Raw genomic sequence first — 21,851 nt, forward strand, 5'->3', positions numbered from 1 at the left:
TGTGTGTGTGTGTGTGTGTGTGTGTGTGTGTGTGTGTTTGTCTTCTACAGGTATGTGAATGGACAAAATTACATGGAGGACGTGGCCGATGCTCTTGAAGAAGCCAAGGAGGAAATATTCATCACAGACTGGTGGTAAGTGTGTGTTTGTTTGTGTTGTGTGTGTGTGTGTGTGTGTGTGTGTGTGTGTGTGTGTGTGTGTGTGTGTGTGTGTGTGTGTGTGTGTGTGTGTGTGTGTGTGTGTGTGTGTCTCAGAGTGCAGTGAGTGCACTTGGCGGTCACCTCTTGGGGAGGTTTTCTGGTCAAACAGATCTGTTACCGTCTGAGGCTCTGACTGCTGTTATACTAGTACACACACACACACACACACACACACACACACACACACACACACACACACACACACACACACACACACATAAACACACACAGCATGTAGTATTGAAATGTGTGTGTGCGTAAGTGATTTAGAGTATCTGCAGTATTGGAAGAAGTACTCCTGATTAAATGGAAGAAATATTTAAAGACATATTTTTATTACTATTACAATTTGTACTATATACTGTAGTACTAGCTTTACTACAAAGTATTGCCATTAAACTGTACTCGAGTATCCAATAAAGAAAAGTACAGTTTGGTGTTTGATCAAAGCTTCTCCTCCAGTTTGAAGGATGTTCATGCTTTCAGTTTGTTTCAAGAAGGAAGTGAAGAGGAAATGATGAAAGAAGTTTAATATTTAAAGGAAATAGGAAGTGGAGGAGGGAAGTTTGATGTCTGGAGGAAATACAGAGAAGAGAAGTTTTACCAGAGCGTCTGACGTTGTGTATCTCTTCACAGGTTGAGTCCAGAGATCTTCCTGAAGAGGCCGGTTGTCGAGGGCAACCGCTGGCGTCTGGACTGCATTCTGAAACGGAAAGCGGTGAGCAGGAAAACGCTTTCCTCTATGAGTCACTTTTTCTGGGCTGAATCATGAGCGAGGGAGACGGTTATCTCAAAACCACAGGATTTTATGGAGGACTAAAGCTGACATTATAATAAATAAATACATTTTCCGACAAATAATAAAAAAAATAATAAAGAGAGAAATGTCCAAATAAAAGCCTCAACTATCAAATACATGTGCAGGTTAATATAGAAATAAATAAACGATTATTTATTTACTTTTTGACAAATACTTACTTTTGCATTCATTTATTTTCAGATTGAGTTATTTACCAATTTCTTGTTTTCTGTTAAAATGTATATCTGTGTTTTTTAGTAAGTAGCCGTGTTATAAGCAGGATAATGTGCAGGGAGGGGGTCATTATTACAAAATCAACTCTTAGGACCAGCTCTCTGTAGATAGTTTGTCCATATAGTATTTTTTTTGTTAATTTAACGTTTTTTACAGGATCTGGATAAAGCAAAAGGTTTATTCGGGGCAAGATTTTTAATGAGACATGTAGAATAAAATGTTTTGGATGAAATATAACAATTTTAACTTTAGTTTCGGCTACTTTTTCTGACAGAAGCGTTCATCACACATGATGTATTCAAGGACCGTCGGAAAGTTGAAAATCTGACGATAATTATGGCTTTCATAGCTGTGATAAAGGGTGTTGTTTAGGGGATTGTTTGACGAAAACATGCTTTTCAAACCTGCAGTTCTTTTTGTTGTTTCCACAGCAACAAGGCGTGCATATCTTTGTGATGCTGTATAAAGAGGTGGAGGTAGCTCTGGGCATCAACTCTGAATACAGCAAGAGAACGCTGCTGACCCTTCACCCCAACATCAAGGTGAGTTTCTGCTTTAATGGATATCCACATGTTCATCATACAAACATGTTTCCAGTCATTCTATTAATATATCATATTCTTTCATAATATATTTCTGTTTTTATTTATTTCCCTATTTATTTGTTTCCATATCTATTTATTTTTTTCAGTTTTTTTTATTTCTGTATTTCTTCACCCATAGGTAAATAAAGGGTCGAAATTAATAAATTTGGATGTGTTTAAGTCCCTAAATAAATAGTACAAAACAAGTAATTTGTCAAATAAATAAATACATTTTATTAATTTATTATAATAAAGAAAAAATGTAGAAATAAAACCTCTATTATCACATTAATGTGCAGGTTCATTTGAAAATAAATAAATATATACAAAAACTGTAAAATAAATAAAATGCATTTATCTATTTAACAAATTACTTGTTATGTACTATTTATTTAGGTACTTAATAACATCCCAATTTATTAATTTCGCCCCATCACTAACCTATTTAATAAATAGAAATTTAATAAACTAAGAAAATAAATAGACACTGAAAAAAACATAAATAAATTATGACTTAATTAATGTTTTAAATAAATTAATACATTTTATTGATTTTATTATTTCTGTGCATATTTATTGAAAATTTAGGTTTCTATTTCTACATTTCTCACTTTATTATAATAAATAAGTTAATCATTAAATAAATTAATGAAATATAAATAAATATAAAGATTCACCCTCAAACTGTTTTATGTACCAGGTTGTAAACATATATTTTTTCTCTGAAGGTGATGCGTCACCCCGACCACGTCTCCTCCGCCGTGTACCTGTGGGCCCATCACGAGAAGATCGTCGTCATCGACCAATCGGTGGCCTTCGTTGGTGGCATTGACCTTGCGTACGGTCGCTGGGACAACCGGGAACACCGGCTGACGGACATCGGGAGCGTCACGCTCGCACACTCAGAGCAGGTCTGAAATTATTTAAAGCCCAGCTACAGAATAACATAATAATTAGGGAATAAAATAAAATAAAGTGAAATATTTTACTTTCTCAGCCGGAAGCTGCGTCTCCCAACATGGCCACCCCGGCCAACAGCAGCGGCACCGTTTCCCAGGGCAACGGGCAAGGCATCTTCACGGTGACGGACTCGGGCGACCAGCCGAGGCTGAAAGGTCAGGGGAGGCCGAAGAGGACCCGGTTCAGCATCCGGAGACACCTGCAGAAACACGGACTGGCTCAGCCCGACAGCGACAGTGAGCTGGAGGAGGAACAGAGTGAGTGGAAATATATATATTTATTTAATATATTTATTTACGGTTTTTCAAGAGGACCCTTGTGATGTTTTTAAGTGTGGTTGTATGAGGTTCTTCTGCATAGTCATAGTATTACTACAGTAGAAACAGACAGGAGAACCAGCATGGGGGCAAAGTAATGCGTCACCAGACTCCATTGACAAAAACAGTGATTTTACCTCTTAGAACACAGGAGTTGCTGGTTCACAGCTGCCTCGATATGTTAGTTAGTTTGTATTAATGGTAACTTTGGTGAACCTGAACTCACCATTTAAAACACCAAAGTCAAACAACGACACAAACAAACAAACCGATTCGAGGCAAAAGTACGCCTGCAGTGTTCTGAGAGTTAAATTACTGTTTTTGTCAATGGAGATAACGGCTTCAATTCCCCGTCATAAAGGTCTGTCTGACAGCAAGGTAAAGAGGTGAAAATACACTTAATAAAGCGTACACTTGAACAGATATTGATTCTTTCAGGTGTCTAAAATACGTCTTCAGCAGTACATCCCAACCCCACTTCAAACTATCTGAATATCCCTTTTAATGTTTGTCAATAATAATGTTTTTTGCAACAGAGGTTCGGTTGTGAGTTTGTGCCTCTTCTGGCAGCCATGTTGGCTCTGTTCACAACAGCGTTTATGTCGTCAAAGTTGTATATTTATGATTAAAACACATTATTAGACAACAGTGTAGTCTTTCTCGGCCATTTGAGGAATTAAAACATGTCCAGGATGAAAGAACAAAACCTAGAGGATGATTCAGAGCCCTGACTAGTTGGCGTTTAGCCTCCAGACTCAGTGTTTGTGGCCGCTCTGTTCAGGTTGGTCCAACAGCATCACCAGCCAACACACTCTGATCTCCAGCAGGCTGGTGGAGCTGAGGACGGCCGCTCCCATCGGCCAGAGTCAGGCTGGTGAGTCGGTGGTGCTGCTGCAGTGGTGACGCGTGCTTTGCTGTGGTTTTGATCTCTGGATTGAACAGACTTTGGCTCTCTGAGTTTGCAGAAAATGTGTCTCTTTTAACAGCTTTAATATAGACATAAGCCGGAACTTTGTGGCATTACCATTTTGTTTCACATCATTATTCACTCAAATATCTATATTTTTAAGATATAGATTTAGTCGGTAAACTTTTAGTTGATTGACAGAAAACTTTTTATTTTATTTATTGTCTTAAATCTATTAGTCAGAGCAAAAATTGTCAAATATCTGCTGGTTTCTGCTTCTGGAATGTGACAATTTGCTGCTTTTCTCTGATTTATTTAATCGTAAACATAGTATTTTGAGGTTTTTGACTCAAACAGTATATTTGAAGACATCACATTGGGTCTTGCAGAACTTTGGGATTGATTTTTGATACCAAACATAGTCATAACTTGCAGCCCTAGTAGACAGTGAATGGGGTGGGGAGTATTACAGTGATTGAATACAAAAAAGCTCTTAAGCACAAGCATAAAAACAGGCAAATACTGATTTATAAGTGTAATAAAAACAACATAAACAACATACAACTAAGTGGGAAAATGTAGAGCAGCAGGACAAGTACAACATAATAAATCCTTATATTTTCCTTTTTTCTGTAAACACATTTTATATATATATTATATATATATATATATGTGTGTGTGTATATATATAGTCATAATTACCTAAAAAAACTTTTTCTTTTTCTTTGATTGCTCTACATTTACCTGCAATGTTTGTTTAAATGCATATCAGGTAAGTAAAATGATTTAAAACAATGTGAGGTGAGTGCAGTGTGCATGTCTCCTCTCTGAGGTTTTAATAACCTCGACTGTGAAGTGCTTTCTTTCCTCCAGCTGCTGTTTTACTGTGTTTTAAGTGCTGTCAAACACCGATGATTCACAAGGTTCTGTGCTGTAAACAGATTAGATCACAGACTCTTTCTTAAACAAGGAGTATGTGCTGTTATTCTTTATTTGATATGTCTTTGTTATTGCCATCAAACCTCGAAAAGACCCTGTAGTTGAGTTGGATTAATCTAAATGTGGTGCTTCAGTGAGTATTTGTTCTGGAAGACGACAGCAAAGCCTAACTTTACTTTTAACTTTATCAAACAGATAAATAATTCTATTGAATGTGGCTTTTTTTGGCATGAAAGTCATCATAAAATCGTTCTAAATCAATGCTATAGGATATATAGTTTTGTCAACATTAATACAGTGTTGGCATCTTGAAGGATTTTATGGACAATTTAGAGTCAAACAGACCATAAAGCAGGGTATGCTTTAGGGCGGGACTTCCTTTTGAATGACAGGTCTCTACCGGAGACGTATACGCGCGTCTCTACATCACTCGTCCTTAGTCCAAATATGGTCATGGACTTCCTGTTCACTGGTTCCAAATAACAACAAGATGGCGACGGCCATAACGCCCAACTCAAGGCTTCAAAATTCACAAACCAATGGGGTGACGTCACAACGACCAGTCTTTGAGTTACACATATGCAAATCTAATTTTGTCAACCTCAGAGCACCCTTCTAAAGTTGGGAACCAAAACACAACAAGTTCCTCAAAAGGTTCCTCGTCCAATGAGAACGTTCCTTCAATTAAAAAAGTGGCTTAAGCTGTTTAAAGGTTCCTGCAGTAAAGATTCATCTTTGGAAAGTCCGTAGTTGCTGTAGTTTTTAGGCATTGTACTTCTGATAAATAACTGAATGTGCATGTGTGTTTGTGTTTTTAGGAAGCGACTCTTTGCGTAGTCTGCCTACGGGGGTCGGGGAATTGATGGGAAACACGAGGTTCTGGCACGGAAAAGACTACTGCAACTTTGTGTACAGGGACTGGATTCAGCTGGAGAAACCGTTCGCTGGTGAGAACTTCTTCACGCTCACAGTTTACAGCCAAAAGAGTAGAAGAGCGAGATTTATTTCACCCTCACATTCCTGTTTGCAGATTTTATAGACAGACACACGACTCCCAGAATGCCTTGGCACGACATCTCCTCGGTGGTTCACGGGAAAGCAGCTCGAGATGTGGCCAGACACTTCATCCAGAGGTGGAACTTCACCAAGGTCAGAGGTCGTGATGCTGCTGTCTCGTCAGTCTGATTCTAGACTAAATGTCTGAAAGTATAAATAATAATCTGCTTTTTTCATGAGAAATAATTTACATTGTTGTTACTTTCTGTGGACGCTATATTTAGAATATTTTCACCTCTCTACTTTCCTGTCAGACAGCTTTTTCTGACAGGAAACAGAAGCTGTTATCTACCACCAGACTCCATTGAGAAAAACAGTAATTTTAGTGTTGCTACCAAAGTCACACAATAACACAATCAAACTAACCGAAGGAGGCAGCAACTCCTGTGTTCTTAGAGGTAAAAATGACAGTTTTTGTCAATAGAGGTGTCTTTGGTGAGAGCTGAAGTGGAGATAGCTGCTTCAGTTCCCCGCTGTAAAGAGCTCTCTTTAGACACCTATAAAAACAGTGATATTAGGAACTGAAACTTTTATCTACCGTTTTGTCAATGGAGTCTGGTGGTAGATAAAAGCTTCAGTTCCCCATCATAAAGGTCTGTCTGAGAGCAAGGTTAAGAGATGAAAATATTCTAAATATAGCGTTCACTTAAACTGATATAGATTTTTTTTGGTGTCTTAAATACGTCCTCAGAAGTACATTGCTTTGCTCCAAACATAATCCCAAGTATCCCTTTAAATAACTGAATATAACTTAAATAATCACCTTTCTGCACAGAAGTGATGAAATTAGATATAAGAAAGAAACAGAAGATAACTAGAATAAACATGGAGACATAACACAAAATCTGTGTATCTGTTGAGTATCTGTGACTCTGCAGCCGCGTCACCTGTGTTGTATTGAACTGTTTCCTCTGTTTCTCCACCAGCTCGTGAAGCCAAAGTACCGTTCTCTGTCGTACCCGTATCTGCTGCCCAAATCTCACACCACCGCTGGAGAGCAGCGATACCAAGTCCCAAACTGCATCCCGACCAAAGTCCAGGTCGGTGCTTATTTCATTTTATTTAAGTACAGTTGACTTTAACACGTCTCTTTATAAAATGCACCTCATTCTGACTGTGTATCAGCTCTGAAATGCATTGGAAAAGGGGTTTTAGTGTGCGATATACTAGTTTTATACATACTAAATCGGCTTTATAGAGTGAGCTTGTGTCCCATAATGCAATGCACCAATTAAAAGTACAGCTGGAAAAATAAATTTGTCGCAAAAAAGTGTCCCAGAAAACCCCAAAATATTATGATTAAAGTACTGAATCTTTTGGTAAAACACGCAATAGTTTTTCCAAAGACATCTTGTCTCGTCACTTTTTTATGAATTAAATTTGTTTATTTGCGCGTTAGATAGTTAAAAATGTAAACAAGTTTGAACATTGTGCATTATTTCTTTTAGATATCAATATTTATACTTGAAAAAATGAATAAAAACAACAATAAAAAGACAAAGATTGATAACATTTTACAAATTACGTGAAAGTTTAAGTTTACAAGTTAAGATACAATTAAAAAAATGATATGAAAGTGACATGAAAACTTGAACTTCTTTTCAGATGTTTTTGGTAAAAAATCATAAAGTAAATATTTAAACTGTATGCTAACTGCAAGAAAAGTATACCTGTTTAATCTTAATTAGTACATAAATGATAGATTTAGTATGTGAATGGAGTTTTTGTTGTGTACTCTCACGTTGCTCTGTGACTGTTTCTCAAGAGTCAAACACAAACATTTCTCGATCCAACTTTCCTCTTTGCAAAGTTTAACTTTTGTTTACACGTTTGTCTTCCCGTCTTCCCTCCCAAACTCTCCCCCTCACCTTCAGATCCTTCGCTCGGCGTCCGATTGGTCGGCCGGCATCAAATACCACGAGGAGTCCATCCACAACGCCTACGTCCACGTCATCCAGAACAGCCAGCACTACATCTACATAGAGGTACATAGAGGTCAAACCACTGTGCAAACATTGTGTTACACTGCAGGTAACCGTAGCAACGACAGGATGCTGAAACAAGTGGAAAGAAAACATTTATTTTAATACTTTGTCTGTTTGCGTCTGTAGATTTCTGCTTAATTCAGCAACAGTTACCATTAGAGAATGCCTCATTTGCATATTTAAACATAACATTTCAGAAAACTTGTAATACAAAAAAGAAAAAACAATTGTCTTAATGTCAGTAATCAACTGGTGAAGTTTCATGTTGATATCTATTAGTTATTTTTTTTACCCTATTCACCTGTAGAGTCTTCAACATGTATGTAATTTAACTAAACATTTCTTTAAAGGACGTTTTCTCTAAATGAGTTTTTTCTCAGACTCTGATCCATAAATCTCCACTTCAGTAGCTCTTACATACACCAAACTTTACAGCTTCATTCCTCTCTATATTCTGAAGGTTTCTACAGAGGGGTTTGTTCATATATCATTCATAGCCTGATTTATACAACATTTTATTAATGAAAACATGGAGAAAATGTGATTTTTTTTTTATGGCTGTTGACAGTTTTCTCTGATTTATGTAGTGATACAAAGATATATGTTTAATTCCTTCTTTAAAAACCTTTGACTAATATTTCAACAAAATGAAAAAAATATTTAGAAACTTTCTGTTCTGGAAATGTATGCAAATGAGCACATATTTAATAAGGTGATGCTTAATTTGCATATTTAAACATATCATTTGAGAAAACTTGTAATACCAAACATAAGTTTCTCTGTAATATCTATTAATACAATATATTTACTATTTATTTGCCCTTAAATGCTGGATTAAGTTATTAGCTTATTTAGTTGCAGTGGTCTTTTAAATTGGAAAAAACTTTGTATAAATTGTGAATTTTTCATTTTCACATAAGCAGTGGAAGAACACATTTTCAACTTACATGTAAAAGACATATTCTTTCCCATTATGCGTCATAATTAAATTTAAATTAAAGTTCTTGTTCATTAACAGACGTGTGTTTGTCTTTCAGAATCAGTTCTTCATCAGCTGTGCAGACAACAGACACGTTTTCAACAAGATAGGAGACGCCATAGCCGAGCGCATCATCAAAGCATACAAGTAATACACACACACACACACACACACACACACACACACACACACACACACACAGTGCAGGATGTTGACCTGACCTGATTTCTGCAGCGTATAAACAATCCAGAGCGTCTTTTTATAAATGCTCCGTCCGTCTTGTTTCTCCAAGTCGCGGTGTAAGATGATATAAACTTCCTCGTGTTTCTCTGATGTCTAAATGAAATCTCAAGGTGCTTTTTTCTTGTCTGTTTGGCTGTGAAACTGATTAACTACACAGTTATTTAGAAGGTCGTTATGAGTTTATGCTCCGATCAGATGAAGCATCCGCCTCCTGAACTTCATAAACTGCCTCATGAAACAGTCGAGATCAGACTTAATACAATGTCAGATAGATTTAGCTTCTCACAGATTAAAGGGGTGACAAACTTTTAACTCTGTGTCCTATTTTTCTGGAATAATTCACATTGGAATATTCTGACCTGCAGCAAATGTAAAGTTAAAGTCTGGATTTTGAGTGTGTAAAATACTGGATTTTGATTTAAATGACACTTCAGACCCCTAAAAGCCTCAATAGCAAACTTTCTGGGGGGTCTCTAAAATCATAAGACAATTATTTGTCACTTACAATTGTCACCTAAAATGTTGTTTAAAAGCTTACTAATGCACAGTTCTCATTATTCAAACTGCAAAACATGTATTCAGAAATATTAACAGTCACATCCAGCCAAAAATAGTCTGTCTTCACGTCTTTTGTTGGACCTTAACGAACCCCCTTTTGATAAATTTGATTTTATTTCATCAATAAGAATGTCTCTTTACTTTTGCCATCGACCATTCAAACTACTGATTATTAGCTAACAATATAAACATTGTTTTTAATCTCTCAAAATACACATTAAAAGTTACTTTAATGGACACATGTGACAAGAGACTCTGCTCACGTTTGACCACATTTCACATTTGAGCCAAACCGCCATATTTTCTCCTCAAAGACACCAGACTCCATTGACAGAAACAGTGATTTTACCTCGCTGATTCTTAAAACACACTTACTTCAAACTCAACAGAAACTAAATAAAACTCTTCAATACGGTCTTGGTTAGACTTTCCACTGTTGCAACAATCACCCGCTCTGTTTTGTTATATAATAATCATTAATTTACAGAGTTAGATGTAAAAAGAAACAGCTGTAATGCTTTCCTCAAAGCCACCAGACTCCATTGACAGAAACAGTCATTTTTACGCTACGTACAGCGTTTGTTTACCACCTTTTTTGGCGTTTGTTCCAGGTGTTGGTGCTTGTTTTGTCAGCCTCTTTAAGACTGTTTTAACAAAGTTATTCATTAGAAGTCGTTATTGATCCTCCATTAATCTTCAGAGTCACTCAGCTGTGAGATAAATGTCTGTTTCTCTCTGTGATGATTTAAAATGGGTTTTTTTCAGAGAGGGTAAAAGGTACAGAGTGTACGTGGTGACGCCTCTGCTGCCGGGCTTCGAAGGAGACATCAACACCGGAGGAGGCAGCGCCATCCAGGCCATCATGCACTTCAACTACAGGTGTGTGTCCGTCGTGTGTGTGTGTGTGTGTGTGTGTGTGTGTGTGTGTGTGTGTGTGTGTGTGTGTGTGTGTGTGTGTGTGTGTGTGTGTGTGTGTGTGTGTGTGTGACGTTAAAAGCTGCCTTTAACCCACCTGATGTTTGGGTTTGTCTCATGAGGTTTAAATCCTGGTGATAGATCATCACCACACCTTGACTCTGTAACCACAGTGCTGTAAACCCTGTACACGTGTGTGTGTGTGTGTGTGTGTGTGTGTGTGTGTGTGTGTGTGTGTGTGTGTGTGTGTGTGTGTGTGTGTGTGTGTGTGTGTGTGTGTGTGTGTACATGCCAGTCCTTTTGAGGCTGACATTCATTGTCTCGCCTGCATTCTTGAGTAAACACTCTACCCTCCCCATGCAAACACTGTGATATACACACACACACACACACACACACACACACACACACACACACACACACACACACACACACACACACACACACACACACTTGAGGAATGTGGACCTGCTGCTCATCCACCTCCGTCCTTCTGTTTTTCTCTGCAGGACCATGAACAGAGGAGACCACTCCATCATCTCCCAGCTCAAGAGAGAGAGTAAGTCGGCTCTGTTTTGACTGCTTGGACATTTTTATGTTGCTGCTTCTATTTCCTGACCTATCAACATTCCAGAGCCTTAACGTTAGAAAAGTGCTCGTATTTATTCCTTAAAGGCGTGTGTTGGATGTGGCACTATCTAGTGGTGAGGTTGCAGATTGCAACCAGTTTAAACGTTTCAGTTTATTTGCACAATTTACAAATACACAAACATAAAGGAGATAAATAATATCACAGTGCAGGAAAAGCCAGGAAACACACTGGGCTTATTTAAAGCCTCCATCTTAATAATAAAAAAATGTTACGATACCAAAGCACCTCAGACGCACAGTGGACACTACGTTTTTAAGGAAAAAATAATCGTTTTCTTCTTTATAAATATCAAAATGCAAATTAAATGGTCTTTTAAGCGTCTTTTGAAACTTTTTATATACAAAGAAAATGCACTTTCCATTAGTATCTCTTGTTTGTTGTTAGTCTGACTTTCTTTATAAATATCAAAATGCAAAAACTCAAGATTTGTTTTCAAGAATGTTTTTAAAAGTTGTTCATAGTGTCCTGAATTTGATGATTGAAGGAACTGTAGTATAATTTTGTCAAATATGCCTCTGACTGGTTCTTACTGGTTTTCCAGTGGGAGACCAGTGGATGAACTACATCTCCATCGCCGGGTTGAGGACTCACGCCGAGCTGGAGGGGAAGCTGGTCACGGAGCTCATCTACGTCCACAGCAAGATGCTCATCGCCGACGACAACACCGTCATAATCGGTACTTTGTTTTTTAATTCTAACGTCACGCTGGTGTCGATGCAGCAGCTCGAATTTCTCCATTAAGAGATTAAAAGATGACAGGTGTAATGAAATATTCCCCCAAGTCTGGACTGAACAGAAACAGGATATATTATATATTAAAGAAGGCACAGAAGGAAAATGACATGAGAAATATTTAAAAAGCTTGAAAATGTTTCAAAGAAAATCCAGATAAAAGAAACCATCAGATTCTAGATGATACATTTTTTGCTCTGCTGGTAAAGCTTTCCAATATTTTTTGATTTGAACCTTTTTAAATGCTCCAAATAATCTAAAGCAGTATAGTTATAGACAAGTTATTTGACTTTTTACTCCTTTTTAAATTAGGAAATGTGTGTTTTGATCGACTTAGTTATTGAGAAGGAAAGTAATTTTAGGAAATAGTTTATTTTCTTTCCTATACCATTAATCATTTTGCAACTTCTCAGATTCATCTTGTAGCCAAAATAAATAGTTAAATATTTATTAAATAGTAATTTAATTTTATCACTTTTGCAATCTGAGGTTTTACAATCATTTAAAAAATATGCAGATGTTTCTGTTATTTTTGTCCATCTCCTGTATAAAGTGACATAAAATTTAAATATAGCTATAAAATATAAAGGAAATCAATAACTTCCAGGCCCTTATTTTGAAAGTGGAGACCCGCTTAGAGTTATTATAAATATTTAGTACAGTTTAAACATTTCTTTGGAGGATTTACTGTTTTTGACCTTCAGCATGCGGTCTGAACTCAGGTGTTGTGGCGCCCCCTGCTGGTGGACTCTGTGATCTCACATGTTCTTGTTCCTTCATTTGTTTCTGCAGGTTCTGCCAACATCAACGACAGGAGCATGCTGGGAAAGAGGGACAGTGAGGTGGCGGTCATCGTGGAGGACTCGGAGACGGTTACCGCGGTGATGGACGGGCAGGAGTACCAAGCTGGAAAATACGCCCTGCAGCTCCGCATGGAGTGCTTCAAGTACGGAAACATGATTTATTTTATTTATTCATATATTCATCCAGAGCCTTTAAACATGAAATAAGAGAAGATTAGGAGGGAGAGGAAACTTATTTTGACACTTTAAATTACTTTTAACTCTGCAACAATATTTGTTTTATGTATTTTTATAGTTACATTTTATTCATGGGTCATTTTAATGTCTTTTATTTTGTTTTCATATATATTTATATCTAGTTCAGAGCATGTATTTAAATCAAATGTCCATGGGATGATTTTGAGGCAACAGCCCCTGTACGCAGACCTGGAAATTAGTAAAATGTTATTAAAATTCAGCAACACTGTGGATCTCAAATCTAAATATCTTTGTATCAATTCAAGAGATTTTACAGAATCTTGGTATCTTTGAACTCGATGTCTAACTGTGTCAAACAGTCTACAAACTGGGTAATAATGTGGTTTGGCAGATGTTAAATCATAAATATTTCAAGCATAATTTGTGTTTCCTCTCTCTTTATTGAGAAAGTTGACTTTATTGTTCTTCTGGTAAATTTCTTCATCACGTCGGCTTCTTGTTGCCAAATATCTCAGCTCGCAATACCCTGCAGTGTTTCAACGTTTCTTCTTTCTTCTGGTGTTGTAAGCGTTTCTTCACATCTCTCACCCGCCTCCTCACCTCTCTCTCTCTCTCTCTCTCTCTCTCTCTCTCTCTCTCTCTCTCTCTCAGGATGATTTTGGGCGCCAACACTGATCCCTCCATCGACGTGTCGGATCCCCTCAGTGATCATTTCTACAAGGAGGTCTGGATGGCGACCTGCGCTCGAAACGCCACCATCTACCAGAAGGTGAGTCCGACCTGACGTCTCCTGGTTTAACATCACGCTTTGTATTAGCTTTATCATGATGAAAATTAAACAAGATAAACAACAGTTAAAATTGTTGTGATTGAGCAGATTTTTATTCCAATTTTGTATATTTACAATTGTTTGAATGTTGATAAATGTGCACTGTCCTCTGTTCAAACTAATTATATTTAAAAAAGAAACACCTGGAAATCCTCTACTGTGCTCTCCAGATGTTAAATTCAAAATATAAAATAAAATAAAACGATAAGCGCAGACAGTCAGTCAATGCACTTCCTATTTATGCAAAATCATATCTGACAGTGTTTCTTAATCAAGAGCATAAAAGGTATTAAACTGATTTGTGGGAAGCAGAGGAAGAGGAACTATGGTACTGAAATGAAGTTTAAAGATATGTTGTGTTGATTATTATCAAAGTCAGTTATAGAGCGGAAACTAATCGTTTAGCAACATAACATTTCATTTATTTATTTATTTATAACATAAACTGTTGACTAAATCAACTAAAATGATTATTGATAAAGTAGTTTCAGTTCCTTTATTTTGAAGTTTTGACGTATTTTTCTGTTTTGTATGATTATAAGTTGAACATGTTTTGCGCTGTTGGTCAGACAGTCAGCAGTTTGAAGATTTTACTTTGACATTATCTTAGTTTTATACCATTTAATTACAATTAACAGAAACAATAACGGCATCTTGAAATAATAATATTAATAATGATAATAAACTTTATTTGTATAGCATATTTCATACTGACTATGTAGCTCAAAGCACTGTAGATAAATAAAGAAATAAAAAGAGAATCCTTTTACAAATAAAATAAATAAATGTAGTAGGAATAAAATATGGATTTTGACATTTGAATGTCATTTAAAAAATGTCAACAGATAAATAAGAAACAGAGAACATTATACATTTAAAAATAAAGAAAAAAAAGGATTAGACATAAAAGTATTCTGGTCACATGATGGTCCCGAAAAAGAAATAAAACCCATAAATAGCAACAAATTCTGCTACATACAAATTTATATTAATAAAAGCACATATATACATATTGTTACCGGAAAATTTGTCTGTAAGTTTTTTCAGGAATTGATCAGCAGAATTGCAGAAAAAAACATTGTTTAAACACCAGCTCTTGAAACCAAACCCTGGTTCTCTCTCTGACTTGTCCGCCCTCTATTTATTATTATTTTTTTCCTTTAGGTCTTCCGAAGTCTTCCGTCCAGCGACGTCCGTAACATCCTGGAGCTGGAGGGCTACCTCGCCAAGGCGGGCCTGGAAAAGGAGGACCTGGCCCGGGCTCACGAGGAGCTGAAGAAGATCCGCGGCTTCCTGGTCCAGTTCCCTCTTCAGTTCCTCTGTGAACAAAACCTGCTCCCCCCCATCGGATCCAAGGAGGCCATGGTGCCCATGGAGGTCTGGACCTGAGACCGAGGGACTCACCTGTACATCAGGAAGATTAATTAGAACAACTCTGGAGCCATTTTGGAGGTCATAGTGGCAGAAAACAGTGTTTTTTATATTCAACTATTAAATTATTTTTTATTGTTACAAAACCAACTAACAGCTGTGTCTGATAGCATGTTAGCTTTGCACTACAGTGGTTCCCCTCTGCAAAAAAAGAAATAGCTGAATGATCATTTCTAATTTGTTTCTGCTGTAAAATCCTTAAACTTTCCTCAACGTTACACCCGTCTGAACTACAAAACTCTAGATTTAAAAAGAGAGTTTCTTAAGAGCAGTCAGGAGAGATAAAAGCTTAGTGTTTGGACATCATTTGCAAGAGTCTGACCTACTTACTTTTATTTTTGTTTAATATGAAAATGATCACAAACACCTGATCGTTCTTTCCGTTATGATAATATACTTTCTAGTGGAAATGGGGCAACAAAACTAAACATCATCTGGGAAACAAACATGAGCAGTCAGATGATGAAACAGATTGTAAACAAATGTATTTGGGCGAGAAAACAAAGGTACTGTAGTGGTGAACACAGTTTTTCTTAGCTTTACTATCAAAATTTAGATAATCTGGAAACTATTCTAAACTACTGATGTAAACAGTTTTGTTGTTCGTCTGACTGCTCGTGTTTCTTTACCTTCTAGTCCAACTTTTTTTAGTGATGAGCCAACATACTAAGATTTCATCTCAATAGGAATCGATAGCAAATTGAAATAAAACATAGTTTTCTTTTAAAGGGACAGTGTGTAGGATTTGGTGCCAACTAGTGGTGTGTTTGCAGATTGCAACCAACTAAATACCCCTCCAATCAGCCTCCTTTTTCAAAGATTGCGGTAACTAGACACGCTGAGTGCAAAACCGTGGTAACGGAAAATAGATCCCCCAAAGTACTAAACACTGGTCCTTTAAGATGATGTCTGTGGTCATAGCTGCTTATCCCAGAGAAGATTGGTTTTAGCTGCAAAATGACTTCCAAAATGGCGTCAGCTGTGGTTGTGAACGAAGCGTTTGTGCCACTGGATGCAGGTGAATATCATCACACAGACACTGTTTTATTGGAACAAACATGGAGACTCTCAGAACTGATACGTACACATAGTTATTTTTTGAACGACACACATGTACACGCAAAAATGGAGGGAAGTCGACCAGCAGACTTCGGCCTCCCGTTTACAAGAAGAAAAAATAAAAATGATCAACTCTGAGGATATACACGCCTCCTCCTCCTGCACGACCACCACCACCCCCACCACCAGGCTTTTTCCCTACAGTCTCCTTCATTCGGCAACACTATGCAACATCCAGGGCCGGCAAACGCAGCTCTGACTCTTCCGTGTTGATGGTTTGAAAAGACACTAAAATAAATTTTAAAAAAACTTTAATGAAGACGACGTTGCAGAGAAGAGGATGAAGAGCTGTCGGACGTCTCCGGCCATTTTGTCGCATATCTCTGAAGCTTTTAATATTTATGTCAAACAGGAAATCAAAAGTGCCAAAGATGAAAGACTGTAGCCTGATGTTGATGCAGTACATACCTTCATTACATTCCTCATATTGTTCTACGTTCAGCCTTAAGTGACCTGTTTTTATGCTCTGATCTGGTCTTTGTAGTTCCTTTGGTAACGCTTTACTTTACGGGTCTGTAATTTCCAAATAATAACGTTTTCTGGAAAGAGCTTCTATAATTTGGTGCTAAATAAACATTAATTTGTTACGCTATTATAATGGAGACTTTACTGCCTTATAATAGTTTTTTGCCTTTAGACAAAGTTTCATTTTGCATTCAGCTCATCTGTGCACCATCTAAAAGACTCTTAAGTAACAATTTTAGTTATTTGATATTCAGTAAGTGTGGACAAATAATCATCCTTTCCAGGAAACTGCCGGATATTACAGACTTTAATAAAGCGTTGCCTTTCTGGTTTTTTTTTTTAACTACATAACTTATATTTCATGCATGATAAGTTTATTACAATGCTGCGTTTCAAGTTTATATAAACATGCAATATTGGTTTGTTGGCGCCTTTGTTTCTGCTGCCCCCAAGTGGCCAAAAAATCTTGTTGTTCCAGCTTTAAGATATCTATTAGTGCAGTTTTAAGGTTTTGTAGTCATGGACATCTACTTCAAGTTTAACTTTAACATGATTTTGAAAGTAAGAAACAATGGTATGGAGCCTTCAGGCTGTTAAACTCAACGTCAGATCATCAGAATCAGTATTTTAGAAAACAAGTGGCAGATTTTCCGACGTTTCTGGAACGCAGCATCAACGTTCCTCAGTGTCTTCCTCGTTGGACTGTGAGTGATCTGCATGACGCTGTATTGTGCTATAAACTTGACAAGGAAAAAACACAAGTCGATACCAGTAGCTGACAGCATGACAGCAGCTCGTTGCCATTAAACATAACAGATAAAAGCATGAACCCTTGCAAGCTGAATGGTTGCCTTTTAAAAGCCATGGACATTATTGATGCTAAACAGTGTGCCTGTCTACAAGCTGTGCGTCGTCCAGATGCACCTGAAACTTCTCTACTGTTATCATTGATGGAAAATGGGACTTTAAATGTGCTCTTCTTTTTAATATTTTCTCTCTACCTCCCTGTGTTTCTACCTCCTGGTCCTTTGCATGTTTTGATTCTTTGAAAATCAGGAATATTTGCAGCTACCCCCTCCCTGAAACATTTTTACCAGGTCAAGTCATAGGTAAAAGGTAAAAGTTTGCTGTTGTTTGCAATTCCAGACTGTTTAAATCTAAAACAGAAAGCATATTGACAGACAAAAACTGGATTCATCCTACAGAGATATGATCATATCATCAGCAAAGAGGTTGATTTGGATGAAAGTATTTTCCGTGCATCCGGAATAACTGAATTTAAACCAGAATTGTTAATATTATTATTGTTTTAGATAACTTCTCAGTAATCAGGAACACAGACATACTTTGCACATGTATTCATATCAGGTGTAAATGGGCCTTGAAACCTTCAGCGGTTGCCTCATTTTTCCCGCAAACCTGACGTCTAGAGGTTTAGAAACCTGTCCTGTATCTTTTCTCTCTGTCTAGCTTTTTATCAGTGTCTCTATGAAAATGCACTATTTGCACAGACTTGTTTTTCTTGTGGCGACCCCTTAAATGATCTGCACGTCATTTGTCGCTTTTTTTGTGAAATAGATGGAATAAATAAAAGATGTAATAAGTCATTGAAAGCAATCTGGTCTTTTATCAAAATGCATCATTTATACTCATCATCTTATGAATTGTGTTAATCAGGACTTCTGCTAAATGTATAAAATATTGCTTGTTCATACAGTTTATCTCAAGTATATGGGTTATGTCAGTCGTGGTAGCACTAAAAATCATGATAAATATGATGAACCTCATTATTACCTTTTAAAAAATGTATTCTAGTATTTAGACAGATATCTTAGTTAGAAATTTGTTTGGTTGTACTTTAAAGTAGATGTTAGAGGAACTTATTCATTAGAATTAAACTTGCAGAAAATAATGAAAGATAATGAAATAAAATAATTTTACTCCAGAAAACATGAATAGAAAAAAAGCAAAAAGAACCATTTATCAAAAAAAAAGGATTGCAGAAACAAATCAAAACAAACAAAACATTAATCAACGGTATTGAAGTATTTTTTATTTATTTATTTGGATATTTTCTGCTGAATAAGAGTGTTCTTATTTTGAAGCATCAGCTTGTACCACTGTACCCTACAACAAGTAAACTAGACATGAGTGTGCTTTACTGAAGTGGCACTTTTGCAGAAGTGCATTTGAAAATACCTCAGAACAAGATAAAAGTCACCACAGGATTATTTCAGTAAATGAAACACATTTTATCCGTCTGATCTGTTTTTCCGTCTTCATCACATATCTATCACCTCTTCTTCCTCCTCTACACTCACTGAATATTCATCTCTCTCGTCTCCGTCACTCTTTTATCACGTTGTCACCAAAATGAAAAACATGTCAGTGATGCAAATGAGCATCCGCTGTGTCCTCAGAAAACCTCCACAGTTCCTCACTCTTGCAGCTCTCATTTGTGCCAATGGATGGCGCCACAGAAACACAATCTGACTTTTACACTGCCAAATGTCAAAAAAACTCTTTAGTCCGGTTCTGTTTGTCCTGGTTTGTTCTGAGCTCCTTGGGTCCTTAGTGCTCCACCGTTTTACAGTTTGTGTTTGTCTTGTTCCTGTTTGTGTGGAGGCTGTTAAAGCAGCAGAATAATGGCGCTGGAATCACATGTATCAAATGATATCTTTGCAATTTAAATACACACTGCTCTTTAACACGTACATAGCATTGCATTCAATGTTTATTCATGTGCACGATTGTAAGTGTTTACAATTTACAGAAGCAAATGTATATAGACAGTGTTTGTTGTTAGTCATTGTTGCTTTTTGTATATATTTAATATATTTATATATCAGAGCTACACAATTATTTTGGCCAAAAGCATTCACAATAAAGATATTATCGCAATATCTAAAAAATCATTAACTCAGTTTATTGTTTTGTATCTTTTTTGGCAAACAAATTAGACTCAAAATACGAGTGTAGGGAGGTCGAGAGAGTTTGTATAAAATGATTGAGATGGTCTCGATAATTTACACAAAAATATCTAGGGTTGCAACTAACAATTATTTCCATCATGATTAATCAGTCCATTTTTTCTTTGTTCATTTAATTGTTTTTTGATCTATAATCTATATCAATAGTTAGTTACCTCTCTTTCTTTAGCTTTGTTGTCTGTGTTTTTATCTGCATCTCTTTTTCTTTCTTCTTGTTTATTTTTCTGTGTGTAAGAACATTGACAGCAGCTTGAAATCGGAGTAAAAATGATTGTATGTGTTCACATACTTGGTAAAAAAAACTGATTCCGACCATCACAGCAAGATGTATTATTTGTTTTTTGATGTTCAACCTAAAAGTGACATCTTGACACAATAACATGAGTCTAATGAAATCTAATGCAACAGTCCTGCAATAAACGAGATCTCTGTAAAGCTTCTAACCTTCAGATGAGAGTTCATGTTACTTTGTGGTAACAGTAGTTTCCACAGGAGTTTTACCTGCTTTGGCGTGACATCACTGATTCATGTGAGTCCTGAGAACTTTTGGTCTGTAACTACTAGAGATAAAGACTCATGACCTCAAATACACAAAAGGTTAGGTACACATTATATTAATTGCAGTTTACTGCTTCAACACACACACTTTAGGGTTTTTCCACTGATGGAGTGATTCAGTCGTGTAGTATGTGGAGACTTGAGGACATGCACGGACAGAAACATGACTGAGGACGTTCAGAGTTCTTCTGAGGCATTGTGTTACTAGATTAGAGAGCTCAGTTTTGACAGTTTGTTGACAGCATTTGTGTTAAAGCAATACTGCACTCCATTAGTCACTCCAAGTGTCCTTATTGTTTCATATATTTGCATTTAGGAGTTATATTAGTAATGGGCCTAATGGGCTCAGGCACGGTCCCCTTACCTGGGCCAGAGCCTCTGGTAGAATTTACTTCCAACGTTTTTTGTTAAGAAATCACAAAGAGACACAAATTGACCACAGAGACAATAAAACAATCAAGAAAAAAGGAGATGCAAAAATAACTACAATAACATGCAGACCAACCAAAAGGTAATGTAAAACGACCAAAAACAACCGAAAAGAGACACAAAACGACCAAAAAGAGACACAAAATAACTGCAAAACAACTGAAATGTGACGCAAAATGACCAAAAAGAGACAACACATCAAATAATTGAAACAAAACAACTGCTAAGAGACACAAAATGACTAGAAAGAGATACAAAATGACAAATGAAAACCACTTAAAATAGATGTAAAACAACTAAAAAGAGACACAAAATGACTACAACGAGATGCAAAACCTCCAAATAGAGACACAAAACATCAGAAAGAGACACAATACAACTACAAAGAGTTGCAAAATGACCAAAAGAATGTATCTTTACATCTCTGAGCCCTGGGGCCCTTTATCTCATAATCCGTCCATGTGTATCAGGACTCCTGCTTTGCAATATTGCGTCCTTTATATAAAGTATTCACTATCTTGGTTGTCTTCCATACTGTAAACATTTGTTCTTTTGCCTGCAGATTTCAGCGTGTGATTACAAATGTACGATCCTAAAAACAGACTGTGGGTGTGTCCTCCAGGTGAGTCAGAAACCTCAGCAGCTGCAGAAGAACAGTGACAGCGGATCGTGTGAAATCTTTCAAGCATGTGTTTACAAATCTGTCCCGGCATGCTCCGAAACCTTGACATGCAGACGGCTTCAGAGAGAGCACTGCTGGACGAGGGGCGGAGTTTAGGGCAGGTATTGTTCCGTAACGGTTCTGCGTTTGAAATGGAACATTTACTGTTGATTTAGTGTGGATTCATTTTGAAAAACCAAAATATATGACATGACTGCTTTTCTGGAGGTGTTTACAGAATCCTCAAAGTCTCTTTAAACTGTCTAAAAATATTCCATCTGCTGCTCAATAAAAACTATTTTCAATCC

At 36.8% G+C, this 21,851-nt stretch overlaps 1 protein-coding gene across 2 annotated transcripts in view; it reads left to right on the forward strand.

Moving 5' to 3' along the window:
* pld1b (phospholipase D1b) overlaps positions 1-18,518 on the forward strand; it is a 42,529-nt gene extending 24,011 nt beyond the window's left edge. For both annotated transcript variants that reach the window (XM_054622551.1, XM_054622552.1), the window contains exons 11-26: positions 51-134; positions 837-918; positions 1,665-1,775; positions 2,546-2,728; positions 2,815-3,034; positions 5,759-5,887; positions 5,971-6,089; positions 6,923-7,036; positions 7,871-7,981; positions 9,019-9,107; positions 10,527-10,640; positions 11,186-11,235; positions 11,870-12,004; positions 12,853-13,006; positions 13,713-13,830; positions 15,055-18,518. In XM_054622551.1, coding sequence (XP_054478526.1) covers positions 51-134; positions 837-918; positions 1,665-1,775; positions 2,546-2,728; positions 2,815-3,034; positions 5,759-5,887; positions 5,971-6,089; positions 6,923-7,036; positions 7,871-7,981; positions 9,019-9,107; positions 10,527-10,640; positions 11,186-11,235; positions 11,870-12,004; positions 12,853-13,006; positions 13,713-13,830; positions 15,055-15,279 — 2,038 coding nt within the window. In that variant the 3' untranslated portion in view covers positions 15,280-18,518. The remainder of the gene's footprint in view (positions 1-50; positions 135-836; positions 919-1,664; positions 1,776-2,545; positions 2,729-2,814; positions 3,035-5,758; positions 5,888-5,970; positions 6,090-6,922; positions 7,037-7,870; positions 7,982-9,018; positions 9,108-10,526; positions 10,641-11,185; positions 11,236-11,869; positions 12,005-12,852; positions 13,007-13,712; positions 13,831-15,054) is intronic.
* Positions 18,519-21,851: the final 3,333 nt, after the last annotated feature.

Source organism: Anoplopoma fimbria, chromosome 21 (assembly GCF_027596085.1).
Source record: "Anoplopoma fimbria isolate UVic2021 breed Golden Eagle Sablefish chromosome 21, Afim_UVic_2022, whole genome shotgun sequence".
Lineage (NCBI taxonomy): Eukaryota > Metazoa > Chordata > Actinopteri > Perciformes > Anoplopomatidae > Anoplopoma > Anoplopoma fimbria.